The sequence below is a fragment of the Cnephaeus nilssonii genome (genome assembly GCF_951640355.1).
Source record: "Cnephaeus nilssonii genome assembly, chromosome: 18".
NCBI classification, from domain to species: Eukaryota; Metazoa; Chordata; class Mammalia; order Chiroptera; family Vespertilionidae; genus Cnephaeus; species Cnephaeus nilssonii.
This window is the reverse complement of record NC_137089.1, coordinates 11,389,561-11,403,221: the sequence shown is the minus strand read 5'-3', so window position 1 is coordinate 11,403,221 and position 13,661 is coordinate 11,389,561. Positions and strand designations below refer to the sequence as shown.

General features: G+C 45.2%; 1 protein-coding gene across 1 annotated transcript in view; it reads left to right on the top strand.

Annotated features, from left to right (window-relative positions):
• The window catches only part of NIPAL2 (NIPA like domain containing 2), a 66,257-nt gene extending 53,226 nt beyond the window's left edge, over window positions 1-13,031 (top strand). Inside the window, exons 7-11 of the mRNA XM_079796697.1 lie at window positions 1,360-1,495; window positions 3,417-3,505; window positions 5,230-5,293; window positions 8,315-8,409; window positions 9,958-13,031. Of these exons, the coding sequence (XP_079652823.1) occupies window positions 1,360-1,495; window positions 3,417-3,505; window positions 5,230-5,293; window positions 8,315-8,409; window positions 9,958-10,070 (497 nt within the window). The 3' untranslated portion in view covers window positions 10,071-13,031. The remainder of the gene's footprint in view (window positions 1-1,359; window positions 1,496-3,416; window positions 3,506-5,229; window positions 5,294-8,314; window positions 8,410-9,957) is intronic.
• The last annotated feature ends 630 nt before the right edge of the window (window positions 13,032-13,661 follow it).

The window sequence follows — 13,661 nt, the reverse complement described above, 5'->3', positions numbered from 1 at the left end:
GTAACACACATCTCAATAGATACTTGACATTCTCTAGATTCGCTGAGATATGACTGTTGTCATACTCTGTAGAAAAATATGTAAAAGGTCAGGTCAAAAGACATTTTAAAATGAAGAGGTGCCCAGTTGTAAGGGCCTCTTTGTTGGGATTGGGGGTTTGTTTTTAGAATTTATTACCAGGTCTCCTCTGTTAAGTGACTTATAACAGAAAGAAAATGCCTAATTTGGAAGTGTGCCCTAATACCCTTCAAGTTTATACTTTCAGTTTTTGGAAAAGGAGATTCTGGAAGGCTTTTCCTGGTTGGAACACTTCACCTGCTATTTTTAACACATTATATATATATATATATATATATATATATATATATATATATATATATATATATATATATATGTATATATCTTTTTCAGAAACTAAAAGGAGTAAAGTTCAGATATATTATGACCAGATATCAGCAGCAACAAAAATAGTATTTCTCTCCTTCCCATTGCCTTTGACTGATAATTATATTTGATTTCATGTAAAACTCTTTATTTTTCTGTAGCTTTCAGCTAATTTATGGAACCATAGGTAATGTAATTTCAAGGGACCTAGACAAAAAGGAAGCCCTGTCTTCTTCCCACCGAAACATGGTGTTTCCAGAAAATGCTGTATTGCGTTCACATTGATATAACCTTGTCAGGTCACTTTTTCTTCATTGCTATTTGGAACTAAGAAAAAGAACAGGTTCCTCTTCAGCATAGAAAATGTGTAGACATGCTTATGTAAATCTTAGATTTATGGTTGACTCTGAGAAATGCATACTCAGCTCTGGTCCTGCTTCCTATTAGTGTCTTCTTCAAAAAATATTTTAATGAAACTTCTAGGCACTTATTAACAAAGGGTTCATGCATAGACTAAGTACAACTCTTAGTCAACTCACAGAGTGGGCTGCTTTTCACTTTTCGGTCTTCTCATCTATTTGGCTTTAAATTTTTTTTTTTCGGTATAGCTTCATAGTTATTTTCCCATTCATGTCACGTGGACAATCTGACTTTTCTTATCTCCTCCCTTCATTGTTTTCTCCTTTCCCATCTATTAGTAATTATAACCTCTATAGCATCCTTTCCACAGTTACGGCTGGAAAATAAGCATCTTACTCCAAAGATAAAAAGCACAGTCACACAGCAGATTTTCAGCTGATAGAAGCCAATCTGAAGCCCAGCCCAGCTGAAACACCAGGGCTACTGCTTAGCTAGAGTCTTCATGCGTAAAGCATAAGTGGGGTATTGACCCCGGTACCATGTACGCTTACAGTGTGTATTTGTCATCCTGTCTCAGGTATGTATTTTATTTGTGTCCTTTGTTTTGTCTTTCAGCCTCATTGACTGTTATTTCCGTGAAAGCTGTCTCGGGCATGATCACTTTTTCTGTGACGGATAAAACGCAGCTAACTTATCCCATCTTCTATATAATGTTTATCATCATGATAGCGTCTTGTGTTTTCCAAGTCAAGTAAGTTAGCGTCCATGTCCTCACCCATCTTTCAGCATTCCTGTGCTGCTCTGAGCATCAGTCTGTCTTGGCTTCAGATGATAATTAAAATTAGATGCAACTGATTTAGAAGGGTGAAGGGTCTACGGCTTATCCTCAGCTAACATGCCTTGCAATATCCTTCACATCCAATAAGACGTTTTTACTGAGCATTGCCTTCACATCTTGTGAGCTCTAAAGTGCAGCCACAATCCAGCTAAGTGCACTTTGATACTTTCCTGATGCTCTTCTGCTTGTAATTAATATCCATCGTACACAGGTTGTCATTAGCAATAAATCAAAGGGGCAGGTCCACATCCAGATTTCATTTCTAAGTATAGGAAATACATGAACCCTTCACCTTCGCTTCTTAGCTCATGCTCATTAATTGCCCAGAGATGGACAAAACCAGACGTTTGGCCGGGAGGGAAATCCTTTCCCCAGAACTTTGTATCTTTGGCCAGAATTTGCTTCGTACCCAAGGGATTGTGGAATGATTGTTTTATGTTTCTCTTGGGGCCTAATAGTGGTGACATGGAACATTTTTAATTTCTGCTCTCCCCGCCTCCCCCCCCTCCACCACCCCTCTGCTCCGATAGCTTCCCCTCCGTTTCACATGGTGAGGATGCCTTTGCCTGCTAGACTCTCGAATCAACCAGAAAGTTTTCTGTTTACCCCCAAAATGCTATGCAAAGCCACCACCATCCCAGTGCCAGCGAGGAAGTCAGAGCCCAAACTCGGGAAGAGATTGGTTCCTTTCTTAGTCCTAGAAGTCAAGTCTCATTGTCAGGGGTTGGCTATAGGCCCTGTAACTAGGAGTGTGGACAATTACTGGAGAAACCAATGTTTTGTCACTGTTTCATTAGTCATTTCCTTATAAGACTGAGTGTGTTTCTAATACTTGAGTCTTGCTGTTTTGTCTCTTCTTCTGAATTAATCAGGGCTGCTCTGCTACCTTTTAGAATGTAATGATTAGCATCATTATCTTTGAACTCTGCTTGATGAATTTAAAAGGTAGATACAGCACAGGTAAACGCATTCTTATCGCCCTTATCCCATTTTAAATTACCTTGTTCCGGTCCCTGCACCTTTCACACTGGAGCTTGTGAACACACTAGAACTGGAGAACTGTGGCTTTCAGCCCTGGCTGCCCATTAAAATTACCTGAGGAGGCTTAATTACACATATATATGTGTATATGTGAATACACACATGCATGCATGTGTATACATGCACAGGCACACCTGGGCTCTGCCCACAAAAATTATTTTATTTTCAACTGCTCAAGAATAGGACCTAAGCATTCGTGCTTTTTGAAAGCACCCAGGTGATGTCAGTGCAATGCACTGCTCTGTTGAAGGTTCTAGTCCCTGGCGGGCAGCACGGCACAGTGCGGGAACCTGAATTCGGTTGGTGGCCAAAGTGAGAAGCTGAGTTCCCACATGTGCTCTGCAGCTGGAGCCCTCAGCATTGTTTTTAAAACATTAAACATTCCTTTTCCTTCTCCATCTTCTTTCTTGGCACGTGGCATGTCAAGGCATAGCTATACTATTCCCTCGATATGATATTTAACAGATTCTAGGGTCTATCGTAATGAATCAGCCGCAGTGTGATACCGGTCCAGCAGCTTGAATTGCTTCCAACTCAAACTTCTGTGGCCTCAGAATATGATTAATTGCTTTTCATTGTTACTGTTGTTGGTTTAAACAGACCATAAAACCTGACATCTGATCTCATACATCAGATGCATATAAGCTATGACTGCTGATTGGAAATGCCCTTTTACTGCACTTCCTTTCCCTTTGTAGTTGTAGCTGAAGAACATGCATTTCTTGATGTTATTGTTAACTTATTGCTGAGCATCTCTTAAAGCCAGAGCTTCAATAAGTGCCTTCTGCTCTAGGTTCCTGAATCAAGCCACGAAACTCTACAACACAGCCACGGTGGTGCCCGTTAACCATATGTTCTTCACAACCAGTGCCATTATTGCAGGTGAGTTTTGGCTTTCTGTACTCAGGTGTTCTACCCCCACAACAGGCATCTAAGAAAATCAAGGAATCCTTCGGTTATTAGGATCTGCGTAACCCATATCCTGCCAGCCTCACACAGTGTCTGAGTTTCCTCCATAACACCCTCTAGGACAGTGGTCGGCAAACTCATTAGTCAACAGAGCGAAATATCAACAGTACAACGATTGAAATTTCTTTTGAGAGCCAAATTTTTTAAACTTAAACTTCTCCTAACGCCACTTCTTCAAAATAGACTCGCCCAGGCCGTGGTGTTTTGTGGAAGAGCCACACTCCAGGGGCCAAAGAGCCGCATGTGGCTCGCGAGCCGCAGTTTGCCGACCACCACGGCTCTAGGACATGCTCTTCTACTGTGTGCGAATGCTCCCCAAGGCTCTCCGCCTCCCCAGACAGCTCAGTCCCGGTTTAAATTACTCTAATTATTTGGAGAGCTCTAATTATTAGAAATTATTTCCTTATATTGGACAGAAATTAGCCTCCCTGTGAATTCAAGACATTCGTCTTGGTTCTGCTTTCTGAAGTCTTCTCTTTGCCAGCCCCGCTGGTGATGAGAGCAGTGGAAGGGTCCTCTTGTGTCTTGTCTTTGGACCAAGCGTCCCCGGTCCATTAACTCTTCCCTCTCTGGCCTTCACCACCTTGATCAGAGAGTGGGGCCCAAAGCAGAACCCAGTGTTCCAGGAAGGCCAGACAGATGAGAACAGAAACAACTGCTTCTGCTGTCCTGGCCTCTATTTTTCTACTATTGCATTCTATTTTTTTTTTTCATGGACAGTTTTTTAATGTGTCAGACACAATAGTGTTTTTTAAAAAGAATGAAATTTAAACTTGGTTCCAACCCAAATACATAGTAGATCCAGGTACACCACTCCTACTGTTTGGTATTGGTTCTTTGGCTTATTGGATGAATTCACCAATATTGAGATTTCATTTCCTGTAGGTAGGGCATTATCTGTTTCCTAACTGGCTCATCTTTTTTTACTTCATGGCAAACAATGTGACTGCCAGTGGGCAAATTTTTTTAAAAAATATATTTTATTGATTTTTTACAGAGAGGAAAGGAGAGGGAGAGAGAGTCAGAAACATCGATGGGAGAGAAACATCGATCAGCTGCCTCCTGCACACCCCCCACTGGGGATGTGCCCGCAACCAAGGTACATGCCCTTGACCGGAATCGAACCTGGGACCCTTCAGTCCGCAGGCCGACGCTCTATCCACCGAGCCAAACCAGTCAGGGCCAGTGGGCAAATTTTTAAAAGTAGTTAATACATTTTTCTGGCTTCTCTTTGGCGTGTTCAAATTGCCAGCATCACTACTCTTGTGCTTTGGGGCCATTATTAAGTAAATTAAGGGTGACTTGAACACAGGCTCTGCGCTACCACATAGTCAGCCTGACACCAAGACGGCTGCTACCTAAGTGTATGCAGCATGGCTATGCTGCACAGAGGGATACCTCATGTCCCGGGGGTGTGGGATTTCATCATGCAACTCAGGACAGCCTGCAACTTAAAACCTGTGAATTGTTTACTTCTGGAATTTTTCACTTAATATTTTTGACCCTGGGTAACAGAAACCACAGAAAGCGAAACCGAGGCTAAAGGGGACCTCCTCTGTTGACGTGATTTGAAAAACAATGTGTAGCTTTTTGTAAATATTCTTATCCTAAAATGTTGTCTTCTATTCCTGTTATAGGCATCATATTTTATAATGAATTCCTGGGTGCAGCTTTTCTCGCTATGTTTATATATTTTTTTGGGTGAGTAAATGTCTGAGATAAGGTATATGAAGTTCTATTACCTTTATGTAGGATTGTTGGCATTGTACGTGAGGCATCGAAAACTGGAAAATTATAGAACAACCATTTCCTGGGCTCCTAAAGGAAACATTTTTCAATTTCACACCCGACACAAGGCTCAGTGACTTTGACTTTGTGATTTAGGTATCTGTCTGAGGGTTCTGAAACACTGGGGACTTTCAATTCCAGCCACTGGCTCCTTGTAGCTACTTCATGCCTTTTCATACTATAGCAGACCTATCTCACCCTTGGGGAGCCCTAGGTTAGATCTCAATCAGGGAACCATGGACACCTCGAGGATCACCTAGAATACAAGACCACGATGGGCAGATCTAGCTTTGGACCTAATGCCATCAGATTGGTGACATCCCTTTCCTGGATCTGGGTGCCCAGCTTTAACCCTTCATTGCTGGGCATCATTGCCGACATCCTTGCAGAGAACAGGACTTTGACGGAGGATCACCAAGGTATAGGATCATCCGTTGGTTCCAAATGGCAGTCCAATAATGCTTAATGATTCTTTTTTTTTTTCTTTATTAAGGTATTACATATGTGTCCTTGCACCCTCACCCCCTGGTGTCCGTGTCCATTGGTTAGGCTTATATGCATGCGTACAAGTCCTTTGGTTGATCTCTCCCCCTTCTCCCCACCCTCCCCTACCTTCCCTCTGAGGTTTGAGGGTCTGATCGATGCTTCTCTGTCTCTGGATCTGTTTTTGTTCATCAGTTTATGTTGTTCATTATATTCCACAAATGAGTGAGATCGTGTGATATTTCTCTTTCTCCAACTGGCTTATTTCACTTAGCATAATGCTCTCCAGGTCCATGCTGTTGCAAATGGTAGGAATTCCTTCCTTTTAACAGCAGCATAGTATTCCTTTATGTAGATGTACCACAGTTTCCTAATCCACTCATCTGCTGATGGGCACTTAGGCTGTTTCCAAATCTTAGCTATTGTAAATTGTGCTATGAACATAGGGGTGCATACATCCTTTCTGATTGGTGTTTCTAGTTTCTTTAGGATATATTCCTAGAAGTGGGATCACTGGGCCAAATGGGAGTTCCATTTTTAGTTTTCTGAGGAAACTCCATACTTTTTTCCACAGTGGCTGCAGCAGTCTGCATGCCCATCAACAGTGCACGAGGGTTCCTTTTTCTCCACATCCTCGCCAGCACTTGTCGTTTGTTGATGATAGCCATTCTGAAAGGTGTGAGATGGTACCTCATTATCATTTTGATTTGCATCTCTCGATGATTAGTGACTTTGAGCATGTTTTCATATGTCTCTTGGCCTTCTGTATGTTGTCTTTTGAAAAGTATCTATTTAGGGCCGAAACCGGTTTGGCTCAGTGGATAGAGCGTCGGCCTTCGGACTGAAAGGTCCCAGGTTCGATTCCGGTCAAGGGCATGTACCTTGGTTGTGGGCACATCCCCAGTAGGGGGTGTGCAGGAGGCAGCTGATCGATATTTCTCTCTCATCCATGTTTCTAACTCTCTATCCCTCTCCCTTCCTCTCTGTAAAAAATCAATAAAATATATTTTAAAAAAAAGAAAAGTATCTATTTAGGTCCGTTGCCCATTTTTTGATTGGGTTGTTTATCTTCCTTTTGTTAAGTTGTATGAGTTCCCTGTAAATGTTGGAGATTAAATCCTTATCAGTGATAACATTGGCAAATATGTTCTCCCATGCAGTGGGCTTTCTTGTTTTGTTGATGGTTTCTTTTGCTGTGCAGAAGCTTTTTGTTATGATGTAGTCCCATTTGTTTATTTTCTCTTTAGTTTCCATTGCCCTAGGAGCTGTATCGGTAAAGAAATTGAGTTGGCATATGTCTGAGATTTTGCTACCTGTGGATTCCTAAGATTTTTATGGTTTCCCATCTTACGTTTAAGTCCTTTATCCATTTTGAGTTTATTTTTGTGTATGGTGTAAGTTGGTGGTCTAGTTTCATTTTTTTGCATGTATCTGTCCAATTTCCCCAACACCATTTATTGAAGAGACTGTCTTGACTCCATTGTATTTTCTTGCCTCCTTTGTCAAATATTAATTAAGCATAGTGGTTTGGGTCTATGCTCAATTAATATTTGACAGAGGAGGCAAGAAAATACAATGGAGTCAAGACAGCCCCGGTGCTTGGAGGGACAGGGCAGAGGCCAGGCTGCCAGGGAACATTGTCCCTGGGGAAGGTGGCCTGTGCACTGTGAGGCCAAGGGTGACGTTCTCCCCTCATTCATCCTGGTCCCTTTAACCTGCATCATTACCTTTGTAATACAGTTTGATATCTGGTATTGAGATCCCTCCTACTTTGTTCTCCTTTCTCAGGATTGCTGCAGCTATTTGGGGTCTTTTTTTATTCCAGGGGAATTTTTGGAGAGTTCGTTCTAGGTCTGTGAAATATGCCATTGGTATTTTAAGGGGGAGTGCACTGAATCTGTAGATTGCTTTGGGTATATGGACATTTTATCTGGTATTCTGCATGACCGTTGTTACGCAAACTGGAGCACAGACTACTCTCAGCACAGAAAACCATCTATCTTGAAAATGCAATTTCATAAGATATTTGGGCAAGGCTAAACTTCTGGGCTCTGGAAACTGTGACTATTCTTATGGCCAAGGACAACTAAATTTCTTAGAAAATTAAAGAATAAATTATTTTTGTGTGTGTGTGTGCTCGTTTTGCATGCCAGTAATGGGTCTGGGCATGCATGGATAGAAAATGAGACTTAATGTCTACCCAAAGGGTTTAGAGCCTGAATTAGTCTCCAGATGGTGAAAAGCTGGGGCAGAGATTTATTGGAAGCTCTCCAAGGCTTGGTTCTGAGGACAAATATTATTGGCTGCAGCAATTAAGACAAGTTTTAGGCAGCTTACCATGGGAAACAGGAAGAACAAAACCAGTGGAATGTATGCCATCGTGTGGAATATGGGGCTGTTATTTAATACCATGCGTTGTTTCAGCATTCTGTATTCCTGTTCTTCTTACAGGTGTTTTCTGTCATTCCTGGGTGTGTTTTTGGTCACAAGACATCGAGAGAAGGAACATCTGCCTCAGTCTTACATTGACTTGGGGACTATTCCCGGTAAAAGTGCATATTCTTTCATTTACAATAGAAAATGTTATCCTCCTAAATTAATCATTGCTGGTATTATTTAGGGCGGTGGTCGGCAAACTGCAGCTCCTAAAAGCCGCGGTTTGCCGCTCTGTTGACTAATGAGTTTGCCGACCACTGGGATAGGGGCTTAATCACAAGGAACAACAACAGCCTGTAATTATTGGAATCGAGAGTCTAGGTCAGTGGTCGGCAAACCGCGGCTTGCAAGCTGCAGTTTGCCGACCGCTGATTTAGGGTGTTAAATTCACAGAAAACATAATTATTTTCAAAACATAAGCACTTAAAGCATCACCTCTGGTATTATCATTAACTGTGCTAATGCTCACCTATTTGGATGTCGGGTTTGCACAGAACACGGGCTACAAAAGAACTGACCCTGTTCTCTTGATTTGGGTGATGTTGCCGATTTCCTCTGTGAGTTTCCTTAAACTGGAAAAGAGGAGGAGAGGAACAGGGACGGCTCCTAGCAGCCGCCCCGGTGCTCGGGGGGGCCTTGGAGGGACAGGGCAGAGGCCAGGCTGCCAGGGAACATCGTCCCTGGGGAAGGCGGCCTGTGCACTGTGAGGCCAAGGGTGACCTTCTCCCCGGACCCCTGACCATGAGTGGCTTCTCCCCTCCTCCTTCCCTCGTTCATCCTGGTCCCTTTAACCTGCATCATCTTTCCCGTTAGCTCCTTACTTTCCCTGAGAATCGCTCGCTCGCATTAGTCCTACAGCCCACAGGAGCAATGTCCAGGATGAAGGACACCCTCCACTGTGTCCTCCCCTCCGCCCCCCAACAGTCTCCAGCTTTGCTAGGGATTGGGGGTGACCTGTAGGTGCCTAGACAGGAGTCGTGGTGTCCTCACAGGTTCCTCCACCGTTCTGTTAGGACCAAGCCTTTGAAGCACAAGCCATTAAAGCCTCGTCCGCACGCCTGAGAACACGTGGCCCCGTGAATTCTGTGTGCCATTTCCCACGTGAGCCCTCTGATCGGCTAAGAGCGTTCAGGGCAAGAATTAAGAACTGGAGTTCCTGGCAATGTGTGCATTAGCGGTGGTGACCTGTGTGGTCAGAGGTTCGGTAGGAAATAAAGTTCACTTACTTTCCACTCTTTTTCGTTTCACAAAGCCCCACGCATAGGATCCGTGGCGGTTAGAAGCCACTCTGAAAGGCTGCCTTTCTGTGTAGTCCTGTGCGTTAGGCTCAACATAAAAGACGGGACTCCAGGGAGAAAGCTCTGGAGATGGGGGAAGGCACCGTGTTCACCTCCTGGCCGACCCGGGCTGGTCTCCGTACCCAGCGTGGCAGCCTCTGGGCGGGGAGACTGCCCTCTCCCCTGGGCAGTGCTGACCACATGGCGAGGGGCATGGAGGCCCCTGGGCCTTCCCCCCGCTGGCGTTTTCCTCTTCTGCTTCGAGGGTGACCACATCGTATAAAAGGAGGGAATAAACGTGGCCTAGATAGAGGAGACATTACGAAGACTTATGCTTCTATAAGAGCTCGAAAGATTTCTGTGTGATTATTATCTCCGCAGGGAAACAAACGCTGGATAAAATACAACCAGATTCAAACGGTTTATCCCGTGGAACTCTGCCTGATGGAAGTGACTCAACAAAGAGCCCAAGTGGAGAGAAGAAAGAGGTCTAAAGTGCCGAGAGCGATGGCTGTGGGCCTGTTACTCGATCCCACCTTCTTAAAAAGCTGCACATGTTCCATTTGTGTCAGCAGCTATTTATCGCTGACATGTGCTCGCGTGCGTTCCAGGTCTCTGCCCACCTCCATTCTGCGGACACTCGGGCCCCCCTGCGCTCTGACAGTCTAATGTTCGCCTGGAATGTAACTTGAAGTGCCCCCCACACCCGGGGCCTCTCCCTAGCGGGCCTCTGGCCGCCTGGATCCTAATGAGACCCTGGCTACCCGAGCAGAACTGCCACGCAGAAACGTGCCCCGATCTGGCTGCTCCCAGCGTCCGGGAGTGCCGGCTGCTTTGCTTTAAAGAGACACTCTCCCCCCCACCCCCCACCCCCCACCCGCAGCCTGACTCCTGGAACACAGGTTTGAGAGCAATCATTTTTTGAAATCTCTTCTTAGCCGCCCCATCAAGGTCTCACCTTTCTGTTCCTCAATAAGAACAGGGAGTCATCTTTTCTGAAAACCAGCCCTACTCTGCCCCTCCTTTAAACATGAAGGGTGCCTTTAAGTTTGGATTTACAAGTGGCATTCTGAGATGGGACAGACCAAACCTAAAGACCTTGCTGGCTTCTTAAGGGAAAAAAACCTAAGAACTAGGACCAGTTTTTTTAAATAACAATATAGAACGGTGACGTTTCCTCCAGCTATTAAGATCCTATTACACTTGAAACTGAAGAAAAAACTTCATATCCTATGCCTTCGTTTGCTTAGCTGTTATAATTTATCATGTGGGTTGTTATAAGTTATATGTTGTAACTCTTAACACATCTCAAAAAATCATATTTAAATTCCTGGTGATATTTTCACTAACACGGCGTTTCTCCCCTACGTCATTATTTCAAGCTTTATAAATTCGCCCAGGTAGAAGGCACAGTTACAGCACGGGGTCCCAGCCATTTAAACCCTAGACAAAGCACACAGCCAGGTGGCCCATCTGAGTCTAGAGAGGAAGCCCGGGGCTCCTGTCCCCTGAAGGGCTTTTCTGTTGCCACTGGTCACAAGTCAAATAAGATCACATCTGCAGGCAGCATCCATCATCATCAGTTACTTATGAATCTACCCAATGTTTAAACGAGGAGAAAAGAGTTAGCCTTCATTGTAACCAACATCAAATAATAGGCCCTATCCTTCAGGACATTTCTAACCCTTCAGGTCCCCTCTGACCTGTCAGGACAGCGAGGTTCCAGCCACTTGCCGTTGTGTAGCTTGGTGAACGCAGCCCTATGGAGACTGTGGTTTTCACGGCTGCAGGTCTGTGAGCTGTGTTCTTGGTCAGACCCTGCACTCCTGACCAGACCAACCAAAAAACCTGACCACAAAGGCAAGATTCAAATCTGTTGCCGACGTGTGCATGATAGCCGAGAGCCCATGTCTGGCTTTTGAACTCCTGCCATTGTGCAAAGTGTCCCGTTAATTCGAATGAAACAGTCGTCATTGTATGGCATGTTTTACCGAATTGGCCCAGCGTGTTGGCACTGGCAGGCTCAGCTCGGAAATGTGTCTGGTGTCTTAACCTACAGGCTTCTGGTGACTCTTAAAACTGGTTCAAAGATGGGGAAACCATTAGCCTAAAGAGTTTTACCTGAAGTAGGACTGAAATGATAGCCACAGCGCTTGATTCTGAGCATTGTAGAATTTTGCTACAGATAAAAGCATAATGCCAATATTTTTAAAGATCACCAACATTTGCATCTTTTTAAAGTTTGGAGAAATGACATTGACTTACGTGTATATATAAGCAATGGAGCCATGCTTTGGAAGTCCAGGTAACACAGAAACGATATTCAGATCTGATTTTACTTTCCATCTTGCTGCTCCAAAATAGGGTGAATGAGACTTTCCGTCGTGCCGGCTTGTAAAGATGTTTTAAAATTACACCGTGCATGACAACAGCCAAAGCCAACCCTGTCCTCCTCTTGGCATCGTGAGTTGGGGACTTTTAGCCAACACCTGACTCATCTGACTATTTGTCTAGACCAGGGGTCTGCTAACTTTCCCCTTAGAGACCCAGAGAGATGATGTTTTGGGTGCATTGGCCATACCGTGCGGCCAGCTACTCCACTCGGCGCTTGTAGCATGAAGGCAGCCACGGACAACACGGAAACGAGTGAGCGTGGCTGGGCGCCCGTAAAACCTGACTTCCCCACGCAGGTGGCCGTCCTCGGGCTGTGGTTAGCCAACCCCTGGCCTCTTTCTGGTTCCTGGGGCACTCGGGAGCTCAAAAGAGCACCATTTCACTGTCCGTGACAAGCTAATGTGATGGGCGTGTGGAACCCTGTCTCCATATTCGCCCCAGGACCTTCCTGCTTCTACAGGATACAAACGGTAGCTCTGAGGCCATCACTGGTGCCGAAGTTTCTCTCTTACAGGCTGCGGTTCTTTGGTGTGTGTGCCACCACCTCGACTGGAGAAGTCTCCCCAACCCCACTCTCCAACTTGCTAACAGCGTCAGAAATGACGGGGAGTTACCTGTCCTGGGGCCGAGAAGGGCAGAAGTCTTTACCCCCTGGCTGTTTTCCGTTTAAATGTCTGCTTGCCCTGTACTGCTCTCGCTACCTTGAATCACTTGAAAAAAAAGTACAATAAAAAACTTCTCAGGCAATGACTCAGAAGGTGTTTTTCAACCCCCATCCACACACACACACATACACAGTCCTGGAGATCTTATTTCATGGCAGAGAAAGAAAGGGAAAGAAACAGATCTCCTAGATTAGTACACTCTGGTGCTATTGAAGAGTAATGGTGATAATGTGCAAGTTTTGCTCCAAAAGAAGCAGGTGCAGCAGTGGACATGACTCAGTGGGTGGAAACAGTGAGCCAAATTCCTGAAGCCAAGAGCCCGCTCTGTGCTCCCCGCGTCCAAGCACGCAGCTCGGCCAGGAGCGGCGACTGCACACGCTCAGCCTCACCGAAGCGGCCCCGTGCCTGCCAGTTCCATGGTGACCTTATGCACGTCAATGCAGCCGTTACCAAAATCAACTTTCCCCACAGCCTGCCAGACCGCTTCCCTTAAGCTCTGCGGCTGGGTCCGAGAGGCAGCCCTTGAACTGGGCAACCGGCTGCAAACCCGATCCATGTGTCTGGCACCAGCGAAAACGAGTGCTTTAGTGAGGTTGCTAGATAAACACACACTTTGAACGTTTAGGACCAAGACCTCGGAGCGGAACCTACCAGGACGGGATGGGGAATTTAGAATTGTCACGGTCGTCACTAGTCTGGCTCTGATGGTCAGCTTGAAGCAAAAAAATAAGATAAAATTCCACACATACACCGTCTCCACGCAAATGTAGACCTTCTCAGGCTATTAAACCTAGTGTTTGAGCAATTGTGGTCAACGCAGGGAAAAGCCTTCCCATCCAGGAATTCTTGAGTCCGTCCCCCCTCTCACCAGCCTTGGGGTCCCACACCACGGGCTGTCCTGGGCCAGCAGAGGAAATCAGTTGCAGGACGAGTGGCCTGTCCAAGGAAACATTCCTTTTGCTGGAAGGGAGGAACTCCTCCTTCCGTGTTGGTCCTCACTGAGAGTCAACGAGCCCCAACCACAAC